This window comes from Sinocyclocheilus rhinocerous, unplaced genomic scaffold (assembly GCF_001515625.1).
Source record: "Sinocyclocheilus rhinocerous isolate Xijiao unplaced genomic scaffold, SAMN03320098_v1.1 scaffold44, whole genome shotgun sequence".
Classification (NCBI taxonomy): Eukaryota; Metazoa; Chordata; class Actinopteri; order Cypriniformes; family Cyprinidae; genus Sinocyclocheilus; species Sinocyclocheilus rhinocerous.
In genome coordinates, this window is record NW_015631022.1 from 538,417 (window position 1) to 561,203 (window position 22,787).

The 22,787-nt window shown below is 36.0% G+C and overlaps 1 protein-coding gene across 1 annotated transcript; it reads left to right on the forward strand.

Moving 5' to 3' along the window:
- Positions 1-5,594: 5,594 nt before the first annotated feature.
- On the forward strand, positions 5,595-22,787 carry smad5 (SMAD family member 5). Its single transcript, XM_016553680.1, has 6 exons — positions 5,595-5,681; positions 14,512-15,271; positions 16,600-16,857; positions 19,067-19,177; positions 21,175-21,396; positions 22,543-22,787. Exons 2-6 carry the CDS (start codon positions 14,869-14,871, stop codon positions 22,785-22,787), a joined length of 1,239 nt encoding a protein of 412 aa, XP_016409166.1. The 5' UTR covers positions 5,595-5,681; positions 14,512-14,868.

Sequence of the window (22,787 nt, forward strand, 5' to 3'; positions counted from 1 at the left end):
TTAAACCTGCCATTTTGCTTTACTGTGCCTGTTATATCACCGCATACACTCTGGAAACATTTGAGGATGGTAAACAGAGCTTCTGTACCCTGCAGCGGTCCTGGGATGGGATGGGATGTCTCAAAGCTGCCCAACAGAGCTGGAGTAGGAAACATATGTGCACAGTACCCTTTCTCAGCTGGCAGCCCAAACGAAACATTCCAGCAGCATTTTGCTCCCAGAGCAAGACGCTGGCAGCCTGTTTTGTGTCACAGAGGGCAGTGGGGTTTAGTGCTACTGGAACCTGCCGGCAAACACGCTACTTAAGTTATTATTACAGTAGACATGTAGCAACCAAAGGTCAATGTGCTGAAAAATATTGAAGATACTCTCATCTCCTCTTGCTAAACCATGTTTATCCACGCTGTTAAAATCATTACAGCACTGCACGGAAACAAATGTCAAGTCTAATAAGTCTACATCTGTATTACATTCAGAGTTACACTGTAGGATGCCTGAGACCTTTATAAATAATTTGATGTCTGTTTCCCTTTAGTGTGAATCCAGAGTAATAATCAGAAGGTTTTTTTTTTCTTGTCCACTATTTTGACCTTCTAAATTTAAATCTGATTATCAGTTTTGGTAAATTATTGTTATATCTGGCATTATCAATGGTGATTTTCAATCTGATCTGGACATAAATGCATAAATCTTACATTTTATGGTAAACAGTCTCCTGTACGGCCTCCAGCACACCTACACATGGCTATTGTAGGATATCTTTGTCTGTGAAGGTCCTTTCTAATGGGAAACACATGTTAATGGCTCAATATAATGTGGTTTTTCACTCTCTGTATATCAAAAATGTGCTTCATGTGGTTCTACATCTACATTTATTGTATCTATTAAAGTCAAAAATATATAATTTGCCTGATTGAACCTGACTTCATTAGGTTACACCATTTTTAAAGGAATAGTTCACCCCAAAATTAAAAATGATGATGAAATGTATGATGAAATGATGATGAAAATGTACTCATCCTCAGGCGATCCAAGATGTAGATGAGTTTGTTTCTTCATCAGAACAGATTTGAAGAAATGTATCATTATATCTCTTGCTCACCAATGGATCCTCTGCAGTGAATGGGTGCCGTCAGAATGAGAGTCCAAACAGCTGATAAAAACATCACAAATAATCCACACCACTCCAGTCCATCAGTTAACATCTTGTGAAGTGAAAAGCTGCATGTTTGAAACAAATTCATCAAGACATTCTTAACTTCAAACTGTTGCTTCCTCTATACATAATATTTCTTTCTCCAATAAAAAAAGAAGTCGTCTTGTCTGAATCAGGAGAGAAATGTGCACAGATCATGCACTGTTTACAAGCAAAATCAGTCCAAAACAGTTCTAAACAAATATGTCAATGTATTTTTGATGTTAGAGGACAAAAGAGGATGGACTTTTTCACTGGAAGGAGTGTTATTGAGGATTATGGACTTATATATTGGCCAGAAGGGATGGTTTAAAGTTAAAACACCTTAATAATGTATTTGTTCATTACAACACACATCTTTTTGCTTTTCAAGATGATAATAGATGGACTGGAGTGGTGTGGATTACTTGTGGATTATTGTGATGTTTTTATCAGCTGTTTGGACTCTCATTCTGACGGCACCCATTCACTGCACAGGATCCATTGGTGAACCAATAATGCTAAATTCTCCAAATCTGTCCCGATTAATTTTCTTTTTTGGGTGAACTATTTCTTTAAGGGTAAGATCAAGTATTATCAATAACTCTTTAACGTAACAACTATACACACTGTTCACTTTTTACAGTATATTGGTCAGTATATATGTCACGTCACTCACTCACTCACTTACTGAGGCTTTCCAGCAGAGCAAAAATATCAGTGTTTGGCAACTTGAAACATGCTTGGAAAATGCACAATGAAGTCAGAGCTCCATTCAAACATAAATGGAATTTAGGGCAGTCATTTCATGCTAGTCATAAGTTTCAAATTAAATCTTTGTATTGCATGCAGCTGTTCTCTTTTAGCTAGAGTGACAGAGCGAGTTTTCATTGATGGAAAGGCTTACAGTAACAAAACCCAGCCAAGCTTCAGTGTTCGTTCAAAAAAAGGCAGTGACATAAAAGAGACAAACTGTTTAGATTTCTGAAACTGAAAAGAATATGTCCTTCTTCTGTCCTTATAGACAAACACAGATGTTTTGGGATCTGGGTGGATGACTTTGACAACACACATGACCTGCTCTACATATGTTGCCCTCTGATTTGGCCTTTTGCTGTGTGGGCTTGACCCACAATAGCTCTCTTATATCACATGCAGGACACCCAGTGAGAACAGATTGTCGAACCAGGTTTCCAGTATCCATAAAACTAACAGCTTGTGAAAGCCTGACTATTGTATGAACAAAATCTGTGAAGATGTATTGAAAATCGAGCTGGAGACACAAAGTAAAACAGGAACAGAAATTAAACTTAATCACCTTAAACTGCACAAAAAACATCTCGCTCCACTCAGAAAGAGTAATGGTTCATTTAATACTACTTAAGAAACTTGCTGGCCTCTGACATTGTTGTTTGTTACTTCAGGTGTCTTCAGCTGTTCAAAAACATTGTCCAAAGTAAAGGTGAAAAATAGTATTCTATCTTGTATATGCATTTTTATGTGTAGATTAAAACCAAAATTTTAGGAACTGCTTAAAGAGTTGTTAACTTAATTCAGAATTTAACAGAATAGATCAAACTGGCTTTTTTTTTTTTTTGAAGAGAAAGACTGACCCCTGGTGATTACTTTAGGATGTGTCTGCGTGTTTCATTCATCAGATAGCCTGTGTTAGAGCAATTAATAAAAAAATATATACAGGGCTGTACGTTAACTTTTTTTTCACATAGCACTGGTGCTACAGAGGTTGAAAGTTTTGTAGGCTGTGTTAGAGCAATTAATAAAAAAATATATATCCAAAAAAAAATTTAACCTTATGATTGGAAACTAGGTGTTTTCCAAGGTTTTATTTTTTATTGATATGAACATATAAGCATGTTATTTTAAGCAAATATTTCTCACATTTATATTATCAGTGTTCTTGAAATGAATGAATGAATGAATGTTTTTAAGTAGTTATAAAAAAAAAATTATATTCATAGCATAATCTGCTGGTGGGGCTACAAGGATAAAGTGTAACAATGTGAGCTGTGATGGTCTCTCTGAGAGTCTTAAAACTAGACCACTGACGTGTTTTAAACAGGGATAGAGAGCCAGTGCATAAATAGATTCACAACTAGGATGTCAACATAATGTTCAGATAAAGATGAATTATACAAATTTGAATCCACACTTACCCCATGGCTCATTCATGACAATATAATAAGATTCTTCATTCATTCACTTATTGAAAGACCTTAGAGAAAACCTTGAGAACAACTCTGAATGAAGATGTTTTCACATCTGCACAGTCGACCAATGCAACTTAAAAAGCATCATAGTCTGAAACTTACTGTTAAAACATATTATTTATTTATATATATATATATATATAATTTATCTAAAAACTTTCTCCAAGTGTTACCTACTAGATTAAACATTCTACTTTTCATTTTCATAAAAATTAAATGAATTGTATGCTTATGTATTGCTTGTAAAGATAAGTTTATGCATCCACTAGAAGATAGATAGATAGATAGATAGATAGATGGGCGAACTAATTAATTTGAATATGACCTCGTGTGTATGCGCGAGCAAGCACCGCGTAACTCGCTCTCTATTGGTTGTTGCACTGCTGAAGTTTTAAAAGCCAGACAGAGTGGAGCCAACTTTCGTGACGTCACGTGACCGTAGCACAACTTCAGGACAGCGCGTGTATAACATGGCAACCAGCTGTATCCTTCCGCCTTTACATAGACTATAGTTCTAAGTGTATTTGGTGGTTGCTCATTGTGTCAAGTCCGATTGTGTGCTGTACACAAATCAGGCTGTTTGTTTTCCAGATAATATTCACATAAATAGATACCGTATAAAAAAATAAGCCTAGCGCCTAATGTTATGTAAAATGTTAGAAGTACATTTTAATACATTTTTGGCTAAATGTATTAACATAAATCGTTAAAGCAGATTAAATCAACAGCATAGCCTATTTTATTCAGCTGCATATAGCATGGCAAGGTTGGGCATTTTGGATTAATGTTATTATTATTAGTATTATTATTAATAATTATTATTATATTTAGGGCCTATTATTATTATTATTTGTTATCAGATGTAATAATGATTTCTGTCTGTTGGAAACTGTCATCTGTTGTTTTTATGTATACACAAATGTTCATATCGATCTATTTTTTATTTATTTTTTTTCAGTAAAATCACAGTGGCAAAATATCCATAAATCTCAATAAAAGCAACACAGAAACAAACAACTAAATAATAATAATAATAATAATAATTAGCAATAAATTCAGGGCCAGATATAGCAAGTTAGAACGAATGAACACTAATAACACAATAGGGCACTAATATTGTAATAGAATAAATGATATAGAGTTAATTTAATCACTTACAGTTACATTCCCCTTCATATAGGGCCCTCTGATCTCATTAGAACAGGTATTTGACTGTTAGTAGATGCCTTCTAATGTTGTCCATCTTACAAAACCATAATACTCTCATAATACAATACTATACTCCATTTATCACAGCCATTTTTTGATGATCTCAAGTGCATCCGCAGGCACAGAAGAGTAGTAGGTTGTCAAATGTGCGTATGGATATGCACTCATGTGATTCGCCTCCAGTCTGTTTGACGCCAGGACTGGTGAGAGACGAGGGAAAGAGAGGCAGGAAAAAAAAGAAAAAGAAACTCCTTCATGTCGGTGTCTGTAAAACAGAGCAAAGGTCGACAGACGCTACACCACTTCATGAAAGGTATGCAATCTAACGATAACACATCTAGCCGATAAAGACGGTTCAGCGGTCACTTATCAACTTTATTCCAACAGGGATGGTGGCTTTTCCGCAGGGGGGTGTTGAGAAGTGATTGAAAAAGTTTCCTTGCTGTTTTTTCTTTCCTTTTTGTGCGAATGAGGTGAGGGAAACACGTGAACGAAGTATATTTATATTTTATAAAAGGAGTATTTAAGATGTTTAAAACGGATCATAGACCGTTATTTTGAGGTTGTAATGGTTATTTGGGTTTAATTAACGTTAAACCACAAACCTAAACGGCTAACTGGCCATGTAGCAACTCGGCTAGCAGTAAGTTTTCACACAATACAGAAAAGCGGTCACGTACTTTATTCTAACAGGGATGGTGGCTTTTCCGCAGGGGGGTGTTGAGAAGTGATTGAAAAAGTTTCCTTGCTGTTTTTTCTTTCCTTTTTGTGCGAATGAGGTGAGGGAAACACGTGAACGAAGTATATTTATATTTTATAAAAGGAGTATTTAAGATGTTTAAAACGGATCATAGACCGTTATTTTGAGGTTGTAATGGTTATTTGGGTTTAATTAACGTTAAACCACAAACCTAAACGGCTAACTGGCCATGTAGCAACTCGGCTAGCAGTAAGTTTTCACACAATACAGAAAAAAAGAGAGGCAGGAAAAAAAAGAAAAAGAAACTCCTTCATGTCGGTGTCTGTAAAACAGAGCAAAGGTCGACAGACGCTACACCACTTCATGAAAGGTATGCAATCTAACGATAATACATCTAGCCGATAAAGACGGTTCAGCGGTCACTTATCAACTTTATTCCAACAGGGATGGTGGCTTTTCCGCAGGGGGGTGTTGAGAAGTGATTGAAAAAGTTTCCTTGCTGTTTTTTCTTTGCTTTTTGTGCGAATGAGGTGAGGGAAACACGTGAACGAAGTATATTTATATTTTATAAAAGGAGTATTTAAGATGTTTAAAACGGATCATAGACCGTTATTTTGAGGTTGTAATGGTTATTTGGGTTTAATTAACGTTAAACCACAAACCTAAACGGCTAACTGGCCATGTAGCAACTCGGCTAGCAGTAAGTTTTCACACAATACAGAAAAACTAATGTGACAAGAATGTATCCAAAAATATGTCGTTGTAATTTTTGAAAGTTATGAAAACGGGTCGTTTTATAGTAAAAGCGGTTTGAATTTAAACCGAATAACTTACCCATGTTTTGAACTCAATCCCACAAAGTTGCGGCTAACGTAGCTTAGCTTCACTCCTCGTTTATTCAGCTAATAAATATTTATGATTTCACATGAAGTCGCGCGTATTTACATACAAAACCCCACGAGGATGAAATAAACAACGGCGTACTTTAATAATAATGGTGTATAGTTAAAGAAAGTGACTGTTCACATTCTTGTGAGGAAAGATGTTCGTGTCGTGGCGTGTCTTACTGGCTGTGTCTCAAAACCTAGTGTGCTGCCCACTCAGACAGCATTTTTGGGCATTATAGTCTCTAAAAACTGGTGTTCTGCCTTGGCTCGGACTTTCTAAACGTGCCTGTGATGCCCAAAATGTTGTCTAGATGGGCAGCTCACTTGGTTTTGGACAGTCTGAGTCTGTCTAGAGTAATATTCGTTTAAATCCCTTGGAAACACATTCACAGATGTTTGCTTGTCGTTTACCGACCGAATTGTCTATATGAGGGGTAAAGTTTATATTTTAGCATCTGTTTGATAGTAATCATGGAGAATTTGAGCTGATGTGATGAGCTGAAATCGGCCATCTCTGTGTGCAGTCTTTGGAAATATCCATAGTGTCCTTCTCAAATTTTTCTGAGCTGTGATCATCCTTGAAACATTTGGAGAAAGATGTTGTGAAGATGGAACTAGATGGTTTAGGTTTGTTTGGGGATTTGTTTACAAATTGTTTGTGTGGTCTGAGACTTGTTTATTGCTGTTTTTTGTGGAGAGTTGTTGAATTTTTTTTAGACAAAGAGCTTCAAAATCATAATTTTTCCTTGGCCTTGGTGTACAGAGATAAATGTTGCACATTGAATGGCATTTTCCTAAGTATCATAATTGCAGTTCTTTGTAGAAACACATTTGAAAGGCATCGGCTTGTTTTTGACCTTGACCAAGGGGAGGTTTAGATACGGTCAGCTTGTAACATGTTATCGGAGATGGAGTACCTTCAAAGAGCAGCATCACCATGTTACTGGCTTTCATTCATCGCATAATAAGATTCTGGTTTATCAAAGCGTATAGCATTGCTTTATTTCTTTAATGGTGATGCATAAATGATTGTCTTGTCAATACGACTGAACTTACTGTTCTTTTTCAGTAGTCTTTAATTTGAGATTTCAAATTTATCTGTAAGTTGAAACACCATATGCATTATGATTCATATTCATAGCTCACTTTGATGTACAATACGTACACTTTCTTTTAAGCAGAATAGAAATTAGTCTGGATTGGTAAGCATTATAAACAAGATTAAAAATATACATAACAGAAAATATGAGTATGCCACATGATTAAGTTTTTTTTTTTTTCAGTAGCTGCATAACATGATGAAAAAATATCTTATGCTTCACAGTGGATCTAACATTGTAATTAAAAATTGGTTGATGCACACAAAAATGGGTTGATTTCAAGATCTTGATCTTTAACATATTGATGAGATGTTAAAAGATTTTTTTTTTCCAGATAAATACTTTTTTTTTTCCAGATAAACACATTTTTTCATGGGTGGAGCTGTATTCTTTTAATATTTGTTGAAATATGGAAGTAAGTCATATTTTGCTTCTGCACTGGTTGTTTTGAAGTTTCTTCTTTGAATTTTTGCAATAGCAGAATTCCTTTCCATTGAGAGCCTCTGAATATCTGCCAACGTGTAACATCTGTCACATAGATGTTCATGTGAGCGTTTACATCTGTTGTCAATCTTGAGCTATGATCTGATCCTGAATAATATCGATTAAAATATATCGATTAAAATGAATGTTGCAGATGTATACCTTCAGAAACCTGTTTTTCTTTGTAGTATTTCAGGCATGGAGAACAATGGGGTGGTAATTGTTTATGTGCAGCATAAAGAGGGTCTATCCCTATTTGTGTCGATGATGTAAGGCTCCAGGGATGGAGAGACTGGATGGTGTCAAGCAATTAAACAGCCCCCCTCTGAACGACTGCATCTTTGTCTTGGATGGGTGTGACGGCTCTCCTCCTTATTTAGAAAAAGAGGTCTTGTTCTGGGCTTGTAAGAAAGCCATATTTTTCTGATCAAATTCAAACTGATACACTTGTAAGGCCGTGCTTCTGTCTTGCATCTGTCGTGCTCTTAAATGTCACTGAAATGTTAGATGGCTCTTTCAATCTGGCTATTATACCTAATTGTATGCGTAATTTGATTTTAAGGATAATGCATGGGTTGAAGCCCACAAGAGGCATTGCGACTGCACGACAGTCCTTGTAATAAATCAAATTGATCCAGCAAGGAATAAAAGCACCTCTTCCTTGGTCTGGAGCTCTATTAGTGTCAAAATGTGACTCCATTATGATTTAGAAAGCTGATTTCATGTGTAATTTTGCAAATGGCACTGCCATTGAATGTATATCATAATTATAAAGCAGCATCAAGATGCACATCTTCTGATAATCATGTTGCGATTGTGGTCAGCATCTTAACATTATTTTCATTATTTGGGATGAAACCGATGACTGTCAATTTTCATTTTATGGGCACATTAGCCTCACGTCAGACATTTCTTCTTCACTTTTATAGCAAAATGTCTCTCTCCCCATGAAATAAGAGCATAGAAAGAGTAAAAGCTTTAAGTGGGAGGCTTTTGTGACTCCTAGAAAAATCAATATGGGTAATGCTTTCTGTGCTTCTCATTTTGCAAATGGAGCAGCTGAGTGTAGAGGCAGGATGGAGATAGGGAGCAGGGAAGTGTGTGTTTGTGTATTGAGCTTCTATATTGCTGATCTGAGTCCTGTACTTCCTATTGTTAAAGCTTCGCTATCATCGCTCCCTCAGCAATCAAGGCAGAGTGTGCTGGTTACAAGCTGATAACTTGTTTCTGCTGATAAGCAAGGCGTTTTGGTGTGTGCCGACTCATTGAACATAATCGCAGGAAGATTTCAGGAATTCAATCTCTGGCTTGATTTTTACCATTCACAGTGTTAGTCATTGGTCAGAATAGAACAGTTTAAAGTAATGATGAGTTTCAATTCAAGTTATGCTCTATTGACAGCATTGGTGGCGTAGTGTTGAGTAGCACATAAAATACTTGTTTTTTGAAACATACAGAACATATTGTTTCGATGCTTTCTTATTTTGTCAATATTACAGCTTCTATCATAGTCATGTAACTTTGGCATGGTATGTGTGAGGATCCAAGAACAGGACTTTTTACATACAAAATCGGAAAACAGGAATTACGTCAGTGACAAACTGTATGAAGTTGACACCCGCCCCCAGTGAAATGCAGGTACTTTTTCCACAGTAAATAGTTATTTTGTTTTTGGAGCAGTGACCGTGACAGGTGACTTCTCCAGTCTTAAAGACAATTGACACATACTGTTTTTTTCATAGCTCACGTAATACGCATTTTAAAGAAAAATTACTGAATTAATTAATGCTTTTTGCATTTTAAACAGTTCAAGTGCATATCTCCATATACTTATTAGTGCCTGTTTAGTATTACTGCTATTTTTGAAGGACTAGTAGATTTTTCCAACCGAAGCCGTCAACAGAGCTAAACTTACACCACAATCAAAATGAATTATTTTTTATAATTTTTTTAATTTTTTTACTTTTATTTAGCAAAGATGCATTAAATGGATCAAGTGTCACATTTCAAATAAATGCTGTTCTTTTGAATCTTTCATCAAAGAAACCTGAAAAAATGATTAATTTCCGCAAAAATATTAGGCAGCACAACTATTTTCAGCATTAATAATTATAAGAAAAGCTGCAAATTAGAAGGATTTCTGAAGGATGGAGTAATGATGCTGAAAATTCAGCTTTGTGCCACATGAATAAATTACTTTTTAAAGTATATTAAAATAGGAAAGTTATTTTAAATTGCAAATAATATTTCATATTACTGATTTCATTGTATTTTTTATCAAATAAATGCAGCCTTCGTGAGCATAAGAAACTCCTTAAAAAAGGGGGCAGGATATCTTAAAGGGGTCATATGATGCGATTTCAATTTTTCCTTTCTTGAATAGGCGGTAGCGTTTTATGCGCACTTCCTTTGGACAGTGTTTTTATGTATTTGGTTTTTTTTTTTTAAGATGTCTAAAATGGTCTTTGTGTGCATTGATATACTGGTTTAAATGATTGGTCACTTGTTACAAAACTTGCACCGATACCACTTTTTCCAGTACTCGCCCGATACCGATACTTTTATTTAAGGGGAAGGGATGTGGCTACAGGAAGTGCCTCGCAGAGGTCTTATATCCTTTCTGTCCTGGTTACATTTGCAGCTTTTTCAGCAGCTGTGCTGTGCTCTGCTCATCTCGCTCTGGGAGCTCCCTGGGTGGGGCAGCGGGAGGCTGTTGCTTACAGATCCAACACAATGAGTCTGTTGTAGTTCACCATAACACATGGCAGATGGGTACATCCTAACAGTTATCTGCAAGACCTCAGATGTGTGCGTAAGTGTGTGTGGTTTTTATAACCGAATAGGCGGTAGCGTTTTATGCGCACTTCCTTTGGACAGTGTTTTTATGTATTTGGTTTTTTTTTTTTTAAGATGTCTAAAATGGTCATTGTGTGCATTGATATACTGGTTTAAATGATTGGTCACTTGTTACAAAACTTGCACCGATACCACTTTTTCCAGTACTCGCCCGATACCGATACTTTTATTTTTGGTACTTGCCGATACCGAGTGGTATCGGTGTTTGGTATCGGGGCATTTTAACGAGTACGAGTACAGGAGCTCAGTATCGGGACCGATATCGGTATCGGTGCATCCCTACTAATTATACTATTCAAAGACTCAGTAGGAATACAATTTTAGCCTGTTTTTCAGCACTGTGAAGAGCTGAATAGCTGTAGCGTAACTGTTTGTCACCCATAAGGGCTATGGACTTTTTTTTTTTTCTGTCCACACCAATTTCAAGTTAAAATTTGTGTGAATGCATGAGGAATAGTATATATTTTACATTAGTGCTTCCCAGCCTTTTTGACTCAAATGCTTCCCATTATCCACAACCGTATTCAAAGGCCCTGTCGTATAGGTTAATTGGTTTCCGCATCTGCTGTAATGTCAGTTTTGTTCTCAAAAGGTTTTTTTTTTTTTATGTGCGGAATCTGGGATTGTTCATAGATTAAAATAAGTAAATAAAGTAATTATAATTAAAATTGAAATTCAATTTCAGATTTCCAAACGTTTTAAGAATGGTGAAGTGAATTTACATAACTTTTCCAGTTGTTTGTTTTATTTTATAGCGATAAGTATTAAAAAATAAATAAAAAATGAAGTATGTGTATTCAGTATAAAAATGCCTATGAGGTTTTAAGATATTATTAATTTACATTAATTTTTCAGGTCTAGAAACTAAACTTTTGGGGTGAATTAAAATAAGAAATATCTTGGTTTTTCAATCGTATTATCTTATTTTAAAGCTTCTTTTGTCTTATTTTAACATCTTGAGGCTCCCTTTGGAAATATGGCCATTACCTTCTGGTGGGGAAACACTGTCTTACTGGAATATACTGGTACAATTTTTCATCTTTTTCCACTTAATTAATTTTAAGTCTTACATGTAGTTCAAATATTCCATGTATCTTGTCAGATGATAATGTGACCCTGGCCCACAAAACCAGTCATAAGTAGCACGGGTATATTTGTAGCAATAGCCAACAATTCATCGTATGGGTCAAATTTGTCTTTTTTTCCTTTTATGCCAAAGATCCTTAGGATATTAAGTAAAGATCATGTTCAATGAAGATATTTTGTAAATTTTACTATTGTAACTATCAAAACCTAATTTTTGATTAGTAGTATGCATTGCTAAGAACTTCATTTGGACAACTTTAAAGGCGATTTTCTCAATATTTAAATTTTTTTTTTTTTTTTTGGCACCCTCAGATTCCAGATTTTCAAATAGTTGTATCTCGGCCAAATATTGTCCTATCCTAACAAAAACCATACATCAATGCTTATTTATTCAGCTTTCAGATTATGTATAAATCTCAATTTAAAAAAATTATGACTGGTTTTGTGGTCCAGGGTCACATATAAGGTCATGAACATTACATGCAAAAAAAGTAAAATAATTAACAAAAAGTATATAGTAGGGATGCACCGATACCACTTTTTCCAGTACTCGCCCGATACCGATACTTTTATTTTTGGTACTTGCCGATACCGAGTACCGATACCAATATTTTTATTGCATTTGTAAGTTTTTTAAATATTGGGTACAGAAACCAAAAGGGTATGTATAATGTTAGTTGGTTAACTTCATTTATCAAATAGATACAGTCAAACCAAAATATATTCAGACACCTTCAACATTTCTCACATTATCACAGTTTACTCGCTATAGTCAACCAAAACTGTTAGTATGACAGTATTTACACAACTATCAATACTTAGTCAGGCAGCCCTTAGCCTTATTAGCCTTAACAGAGCTACCTCAGAGCTATTGATTCGAGACTTTATGATTTTTATGAAAAATCCATTTTCATTTTTAAATTTCTCTGGGCTAACTAATTAAAATCAGATAGGTGAGATAACAGACATCTAAAGAACAGCTGAGTCGTTTAGTTATTTTTAGGGATGCACCGATACCACTTTTTCCAGTACTCGCCCGATACCGATACTTTTATTTTTGGTACTTGCCGATACCGATGCCGATACCGGTATTTTTATTGCATTTGTACATTTTTTAAATATTGGGTACAGAAACCAAAAGGGTATGTATAATGTTAGTTGGTTAACTTCATTTATCAAATAGATACAGTCAAACCAAAATTTATTCAGACACCTTCAACATTTCTCACATTATCACAGTTTATTCGTTATAGTTTAGAAAATGGTAATAAAACATGACAAGAACTCAGAGTTAAACTGTGTCAGAACAAATTCATCTTGATAATGCTAGATAATTTTGATAGAAAGGTATGTAATAGATTACAATCAACCAAAATAATTCAGACAGCTGTTAGTATGACAGTATTTACACAACTATGAATACTTTGTCGGGCAACCCTTAGCCTCAATGACAGCCTGTAGTCTCCTGGGCATGCTGTCACCCAGGTTCATGAAAACCTCAACTTCAGTTTTTTTCCCAGACTCGGTCTGAATAATTTTTGGACCCAAATTTGTATCAATTTTACTGGTAGTCCACTGTATGAAGAATTTTTGGGTATGATTTGTCACAGTTTACTTTATTTTGCTATCCTCACTTACATAAATGAACTATAGTGTCCTGCACCCACTAGTAAAAAAATATCAAAAATTATATCTGGTCTCTGAATAATTTTTGGTTTGACTGTATATCTTTCTGTTATTTTCACACTTAATTATGCCCATTAAAATGTATTTTACAAGTTTTTGTTACTTTCACTGTTCATTTTTTTGCTCTATGGTACATCATCTTTAATTTAATAGCATTAGAGCTGCTCCATTGCAGCGAATTTGTACTGTAATCACGCGCTTTGCTGTAATAATGCAGGGAACCACTCGTTATAAATCTCCTAACTGATATTTTCAGAAATAGAAGTCGCGTTTTTTCATCTGAAACGTGCTGCGATTTATATTCCAAAGCCACTCATATAATGCAGAAACACTCAAGCAAGCAAAACACGCGCAGCGTGTGCAGGTATTTGTACTGGTGCAGAATGAGAGGACAGTAGTACAGCCTAGCGCATTTCACACAAGCTGCTAGATTCACTTTCGGTAAGTTTGAAAATAAATTATGTTTATAGTGAATGCCCCTATGAATGGTTTTATTTTTACGATTTAGTTTTAATCCAAATGATGCGTGTGCTAAGTGAGTGAACATCAAAGATCACACAACAGAAGTGTGCGCGCTCTCTCTCTCTCTCTCTTTCTACCTCTTTCTACCGTTAAGTAACTTGTGCATTGTTTTACTTGTTTTTTACACATCCGACCGAACTACAAACTTTCCAGTGATGTCTGTGAGAAAGGTATATTCACTCGACAAGCTCACGCATCTGCGCCGCCGCGCGCTCAATCCACTCAGCGTGCTTTGTTTATCAGGTGGCGCACATCAGCTATACAGGCGTTAATACTGAATGTTTAACGTTATATTCGTTGCATACATATACTTCGTAGTAGACATCCTTAACTCCATTCTGCTGTCTGTTGTTCTGTTGTTGGTGTTTCTTTGTCTGAATATGGCGCTTATCACATGCTGTGTGGTATCGGCGTTTGGTATCAGGGCATTTTAACAAGTACGAGTACAGGAGCTCAGTATCGGGCATCCCTAGTATATAGTATAGGAGATAGACAGTCCATGTGATCTTTGTCATCATTATGAATCGTATACATGCATTTTATTTACAAACTAATGTCAGTTTCTCTTTTTTTGTTGCAGGTGCCCCTTCTCGAAGTGTCAGCCTCTGACCGCAGCCAGTATCTGGCATGGATTAGTCTCTAATATCTAATAGTCGTCTCATCGTTGTTTTCAGCCTTAATTTCTCAATTGCCCTTTACACTAATTCTCGGAGTGGTTGTGACCCAGTTACACCCCCTTCCCGCTTCACTGCAGGCCTTCCTGAGCCCTGAGCACCAGCAGCTGCGTCCTGCCTCGACTTCCTGTCCTTGGTCCTGCAAGGCTAAGCTCGACCACTCCCCTACCCCCCCACATACACAAACACACACATAATCATCTTCCTGGCACACTGCGGGCCGAGAGCGCTTCAGATCCCGCTTCCTGGTGCAGCCCAGCACTATGACCTCCATGTCCAGTCTGTTCTCCTTCACCAGCCCGGCAGTGAAGCGGTTGCTGGGCTGGAAGCAGGGCGACGAGGAGGAAAAATGGGCGGAAAAGGCCGTGGATGCCCTGGTGAAGAAGCTGAAGAAGAAAAAGGGCGCCATGGAGGACTTGGAGAAGGCCCTCAGCAGCCCCGGACAGCCCAGCAAATGTGTGACCATCCCCCGGTCGCTGGATGGGAGGCTGCAGGTGTCCCACAGGAAAGGCCTGCCTCACGTCATCTACTGCCGCGTGTGGCGCTGGCCTGACCTGCAGTCCCATCACGAGCTCAAACCCCTCGAGGTGTGCGAGTATCCGTTCGGTTCCAAACAGAAAGAAGTGTGTATCAACCCATATCACTACAAACGAGTTGAAAGTCCTGGTAAGTCAAGACTGATGTGTTTATATTACTTCTCATGACAGATGTTTTACAACACAAATGTTTTTCATATTAAGAATTTTCTTGGCACATTTATGGAAAAGTGATAAAAGTACACTACAGGGTAATTATAGTTAGCTAAAACCATAAAAGCATTTTTGTTACTTGAAATTTTAATAAACGTGACCAGGAATAAAATAAAAATATTTAAAAAATTATAATAATAATTTAAAAAAAAACTTACATTTATTTTATTTCAGCTAGTTGCCAAAGCAACATTTCTCATTTTATTTACTTTCATTTTCATTTGATCATTTATTTACTTGATGTACTAAAATTACTGAAATAATTAAAACTAAAACTGAAATAAAAAATAATAATAATATAGACATATTTAAAAAATAAATAAATAATAATAATAATAATAAAGAAATAAAAAATGTCCAAAAAAACACCATAAACAAATTACTAAAATGAAAATGTAAAATACAAAAATAAAATCTAAATATTGAAAAAAAAACTGTAACAGTATTTCAGTAATACTACTGTTTGAAATTTGGGGTTGGTAATTTTTTTTAAATCTTATGTTCACTAAAGCTGCATTTATTTGATCAAAAATACAGTAAAAACAGTAATATTGTGAAATGTTACTACTATTTAAAATGTTTTATAATATATTTTAAAATATAATTTATTCTTGACTATAACAGTATTAATTTCTTTCAAAAAATCTCCAAATCCCCAAACTTTCGAATGTGTAGTGTTTTTTCAACCAGTATATCACCAGTCTTAGCAGTTTAATATTTTTTGTTGAACCATGTTAAAACTCATTTGATCAATCACACGTCATTAAATACTTATCAGCTGATTTCATCTCTCTGCCAAGGCAGTGTTCTTCCGATAAGCTGTCGTTGATGGCCAGCAAACAAAAAACAGACAAAATAACAGTGGATTGGTCAACATATATGTCCCCTGCGAGGATATGTGGCCTATTATTTCCTCTGCATATCCAGCAGTATAGACCGTGTTGACTATCTGATATCCTTTGCCCCCAGAGGCCTTCTGATCTCCGTAACCTCTGTTGCCCTCTGCTTAGATTGAGATGTGCACTGTATTGAGCTTTTCAAGGGCAGATATCACATGTCACTCAGGAGAGAAAACACATTTCTGTTGAAGCCAGAAAACTGATCTGTTGTGCCTTAGCTATTACCTTGGAGCCAGAGTCGGCCAATCAGCACACAGATGTCAAGGATGCAGGGCTCTTTTTTTTTTTTCTGCCATAAATATTTAAATCATTGAATGATGTTTAAAATACTGTTATCTTTTCTCAGTGCTTCCTCCGGTGTTGGTGCCACGACACAGCGAGTTCAACCCTCAGCACAGTCTGCTGGTGCAGTTCCGCAACCTGAGTCACAATGAGCCTCACATGCCTCTCAACGCCACCTTCCCAGAGTCCTTCCAGCAGCACAGCGGAGGAAGCTCCTTCCCCATCTCTCCAAACTCACCCTACCCTCCGTCCCCCGCCAGCAGCGGCACCTACCCCAACTCTCCTGCAAGCTCTGGGCCATCCAGCCCCTTCCAGCTGCGAGGTACACACAACACCTCTCGTTAGAGCTGCACGATGGATTGTTAAAAGATCGCAACCTCAAACACCCATGCCATCCCATTTTTAAATGATAACGATTCGCCCACGTCTATTAAACCTTTGAAGACATCATACCGGAAAATTCAAATCTGCGTTCGCGCTGCCGCTGACACAGAGAGAGAGCATGTTTAGGTAAGAAACAGCTTCACAAACAATCTTTTCAACTACACAGTATTATTTTTGTCTTACAGTCATTCATATTATCACAGAAATACTGGGATGAAAGTTTATAGTTCAGATATAAACTTTGATGTCTATGATAGCGATCAAAATAGAGCAAATGCCCTTTTGAACGTAACTGGCGCTTCAAATAACGTTTGTGTCGATTACATTGATTCGCAAAAAGTTACTTAATGTATTTGTCATTGAATCATTCATTCGAGAGGTTCATTCAAAAACGCTGATTCATCCAGTAATGAAACAAGTGAAGTATTTATGAGTCAGTCATTGAATCATTCATTCAAACCACTTAATTTTTTTCATAATTTTAATATCAAAAATTGGTGTATTAAATATTATATTGTAAATGCATTTATTTTAAATTGTTTAATAATTCATTCAAATTAATTAAACATTTTTAAATAGACTGCAGCAATAACATTTTGTTATACATTATTTAGTTTAATTCAGAATCGTGGGAGAATCGTGATCTCTATTTGAGACAAAACAAATCGTGATTCTCAATTTATCCAGAATCGTGCAGCTCTACCACTCATGATATTGATGGATCTTTTGGGATGTTTTTGCCAGTGGCAAACTGATGTGTTGATTTTCTTTGCTGCTGCGATTGCAAACGGATGTGTGACGCTGAATGATAAACCTGTGATATGATGGTGAGTTGTGCAGTGTCGATTGCTGTCAGTAAACAATGGAAATGCCAGCTAAGCAGCACACCAAAGCCCGGTGACTTCAGTCCTGCTGCTGGGTGCCCATCACTTGGCACAAGCCCGCGCTCCCTCTGTTCTGCATCGAGTGATTTGCTGATGCCTACATCCGTAGACTGGGTGCACTCAGGCAGAAGGACAGCAAATGTTTTATAGCGCTGTGGGTTAGAACTGAAGCTGGTTTTATTCATAGAAATTGCTTGATTCGTCACAGCTTCAGATCTGCCTCGGTGATTAAAGTGATGGAAGCACTTGAAGCTTTGACATTTACATTGTGAATGAATAACTGTTTTACAATATGAGCTGCTTTTTTGTCTCGGTTAATCATTAGTGCAGTCCCAACAGCATCAACAATTCAATATTTAAACACTACCATGAAAAAGTTTGGCATCAAAAGAAATGTATACTTTTATTCAGCAAGGATGACTTAAATTAATCAAACATGACAGTAAAGATGTTTATAATGTTACAAAAGATTTCTATTTCCTTTTTTAGTCATCAAAAATCATTTTAAGTTGTAATAATATTATACAATATTACTGTTACAAAATATGACTTTTTGATCAAATAACTGCAGCCTTGGTAATCATAAGAGACTTTTTCATCACATGAAATCACAACAAAACATGAAATCTTACCAACCCCAAACTTTCAGTGATGATAATGATTCATTCAGATGGATCCTTTTTTCTGCAGTTAAATTCCAAAGGAAATACAGCATAATTTAGTTTCTTATATGTTCAATAAAAAAAATAACTCGTCTGATATGACTGATCTACCAGACGAGCAATCTGACAACGCTCTTCTCTTTTGGCTTCATTGAATTTGTCTGGAAATGTAACTCATTGAGCCTTTTTAAAATACTTCTTGCATTAGATAATGTTAGCCATAAACCGTTTCTGGAAGAGATTGCATTCAATATATTTTGCTGTTCTGTTTGCTTTTTAGTGGTAAAACAGATACTTCTAAACAATATATGTGTCCAAATACATATTTAAACTAGCCCAGATGATACTGTCAACAACAAAAAAAGCCTGCTTTAAATAGCTGTTGTTTCCACATCATGAATATCTGTATTATTGTACAGAGGTGGGTGTTTGATGTAAGGGATTTGCGAAATCTGACACTAAAAGGTTTCCATAAGATGCGAAGCGGCTTCCTGTAAAGAATCATCAGAATTCAGGCTCCAGGGGATTGCAGTGGAAGCCCATTTGTTTGCAGCAGACCTCATCGTCTGACTGCTATCTCTCTGTGGTGTCTCTTTACCAGCTGATACCCCTCCTCCTGCCTACATGCCTCCAGATGAACAGATGGGAAAGGACGGGTCTCAGTCCATGGAGACTGGCAGCAGCATTGTTCCTCAGAACATGCCCAGAGGGGGTAAGAAACTATTAACGTCCTATTCAGAAGTGATCCAGGTGTGATGTCAAAGAACATATAAAAAAAAAAAAAAAAAACTCCCAAAAATCTGAGTATTGTCATGTAGCTTGTTCATTACAGAAGTATGCGTGTATGTCTGTCTATGGCATGTTTCATAGTGGAAATATTGGCCTATATTGCCAATGGCCTTGCAGAAACAGACGTTTAAATACAGCCATAAAAGTACAAATATTTTGGCCATTCTTGCAAAGAGCCACCCAGTTAGACAGGGAATAAAATATAAGAAGTTAAAATTCACAACAGTCCAAAATCCAATTGCGATTTTTATTTTTAAATACAGTAATTAACACACAGTTAAAAATTGATGTCTATTTAATGATATACTTGTTTCCACTCCAATTTTGTTTTTGAAGTTTAAACATTCAAATGGTGGCTGTCATAACTTGTTTTCATCATGGATTTATTCAAACATGCATTAAGACAAAAATCTATCGTAATATTCTGCATATCTGTAGCAAAATTCTCCTCTCTAGAGTTAAATAGCATTGCATTATATTGTTTGCAAATGGTTTTCTTAACATTTTTTCACAGCATATTAAAGTGTGTTTTGAATTTTGTGACTTAAATTGACAAAACAATTTGAAAGCTTGATTATAAAAGTAACACAATGCAAAGCTCATTGCAACTAGTGCATGGCAGGCATGCTACAAATGATGTTTAGTGAAGTTTTGTTCATATATGTCAAAGAACATATAAAAAAAAAAAAAAAAACTCCCTCAAATCTGAGTATTGTCATGTAGCTTGTTCATTACAGAAGTATGCGTGTATGTCTGTCTATGGCATGTTTCATAGTGGAAATATTGGCCTATATTGCCAATGGCCTTGCAGAAACAGACGTTTAAATACAGCCATAAAAGTACAAATATTTTGGCCATTCTTGCAAAGAGCCACCCAGTTAGACAGGGAATAAAATATAAGAAGTTAAAATTCACAACAGTCCAAAATCCAATTGCGATTTTTATTTTTAAATACAGTAATTAACACACAGTTAAAAATTGATGTCTATTTAATGATATACTTGTTTCCACTCCAATTTTGTTTTTGAAGTTTAAACATTCAAATGGTGGCTGTCATAACTTGTTTTCATCATGGATTTATTCAAACATGCATTAAGACAAAAATCTATCGTAATATTCTGCATATCTGTAGCAAAATTCTCCTCTCTAGAGTTAAATAGCATTGCATTATATTGTTTGCAAATGGTTTTCTTAACATTTTTTCACAGCATATTAAAGTGTGTTTTGAATTTTGTGACTTAAATTGACAAAACAATTTGAAAGCTTGATTATAAAAGTAACACAATGCAAAGCTCATTGCAACTAGTGCATGGCAGGCATGCTACAAATGATGTTTAGTGAAGTTTTGTTCATATATTAACAGAAAACAGCACTGACTAAAATATCGATCTTAAGATTTAAGAATTGATATTGGTTCATCAAAATGAGAATCAGTTTAAGTCAAATCAGTAATGTCAAACCAGGCCTAGATTATTACTGTAGTGAAATGACCAACAACAGTTCACTCTTTGTACAAATCAAATTAAATGACTAGTTGTTCCTCAGACGCTTTCATTGTAGCAACCTGGTACTTTGGAAACACAAGTTTGTTGTCCGGCAGACCAAAATAAAACATGTGCATGGCAATTGTGTAAAGCCAGACAGTCCGATTAGAGGTCACAACACTGAGAAAGCTCTTGACATTTTTTTTTGTTTTAAAGCAAAGTCACACTAACACGCTCTGTAGTTAAAAACATTGTCATCATGACTGAGCCTGAATTTCTAACACCGTTTGCCTGTTGTAATCTTTAAATCCTTTTGGCCCGGTATCCCCCTCTAATCTCTCCAGAATGTTTATCTAGCTGATGTGGTGAAGTATCTGAGCAAGTTGAAACAATAGATGGCTTCAGCTCAAGGTCTTGTTTTATTTTCCTCTTTCAGATGTGCAGCCAGTGGAGTACGAGGAGCCCAGTCACTGGTGCTCTATCGTGTACTATGAGCTGAATAATCGTGTAGGAGAGGCTTACCACGCTTCCTCCACCAGCGTGCTGGTTGATGGATTCACTGACCCATCCAACAACAAGAACCGCTTCTGCCTGGGCCTGCTCTCCAACGTCAATCGCAACTCCACTATTGAAAACACTCGTCGCCATATTGGCAAAGGTATGCATGCGGTTATTAATCTGCTTTGTCACTCAGTCCTGGAAACCCAGTGGGACATGACTTTAACCTTCTGCAAAGCAGTGATGTTATCATTAACTAAAGGTATTAAAAACATTTTTTGTTGATTTAAATATAGCTAAATATTAGGTGAAAAACTAAACGAACATTAGAAATGTTGCCTTGTCAAGTAACTGAAGTTCTAGAATTACTAATTGAACTTATTTAAACTTAAAAAATATATTCAAACATTTAAAAATATAAAAAATGAACTAATAAAATGACCAAAGCACATAAAATTACAAAAACGTAAACAAAAATTTAAGTGAAAACTAAAAATATAAAAATAAAATTAATTCAGAATATGAAGAAAAACTATAATAGTGAATAAATAATACTAAAATAACACAGTGGCAAAGGTTTGTCAGCACTAGGACCAATAATGACAACCTTTACCCTGTTTAAGGCCCATTCACACCAAAAAAAGATAACTATACTGATAACTATGTGGCATGCACACCAACTGACAATAATGCTCTAATGGTTTATTATAAGCATGTGCTGTTATTTATTTTTTTGCTTTTTTGTGTGTGTTTTTGCCAATTTAAATGCTTGTGATCTTTAAATTCGGGTGGATTCTGATTGTTTCTGATTGTTTTTAGCGTTCAGCTGGATAAAAATTGTTTTGAAAGTGATTTGAATGATATTGTTCCTCTGGTTATAGCTGTGATGTAGACTTCCCTGTTCTCATAAAATTAGATTGATTATTACATTTTATAATAAACATTATAGTTTTTGTCCTTGGTTTGCATGGGCCTTTAAAAGCAAGACTATCTTTTTTTTCCATCAGTTTTTAGATGATTCATGTTGGCATGATCTGGTTTAGTAACAAAGACAATTGTGTTAATATTACAATGATTAACAATTAATCATCTCCACACCTAAAAAGTTAAATGTTCTCAAAGTGAACATGTTTGATTACAATGGTGAATCATTGTTGGACTGTGTTATGATTCACTATTGAAATAAATCACAGGAAGACCATCTTTTTTTAATCGATTTTTATAAAGCCAAATGTTAATTATTTTGCGTTTTACTCTATAATAGAATATTTCAGAAGTACATTTACGGCGATCTCTTCTCCCTCAGGTGTCCACCTGTATTATGTTGGAGGAGAAGTGTATGCAGAGTGTCTGAGTGACACCAGCATTTTCGTCCAGAGTCGAAACTGCAACTACCATCATGGCTTCCACCCGACAACTGTCTGCAAAATCCCCAGCGGCTGCAGCCTTAAGATCTTCAACAACCAAGAATTCGCTCAGCTGCTCGCTCAGTCTGTCAACCACGGATTCGAGGCCGTCTACGAGCTCACCAAAACATTTGTGCTCATTTGA

Excerpts from the sequence above, each read along its gene's own strand:
- smad5 (XM_016553680.1), top strand. The coding sequence starts at position 14,869 with ATGACCTCCATGTCCAGTCTGTTCTCCTTCACCAGCCCGGCAGTGAAG. Across the intron at positions 15,272-16,599 it reads CAAACGAGTTGAAAGTCCTG|TGCTTCCTCCGGTGTTGGTG; the intron begins GTAAGTCAAGAC and ends ATCTTTTCTCAG. Across the intron at positions 19,178-21,174 it reads TCAGAACATGCCCAGAGGGG|ATGTGCAGCCAGTGGAGTAC; the intron begins GTAAGAAACTAT and ends TTCCTCTTTCAG.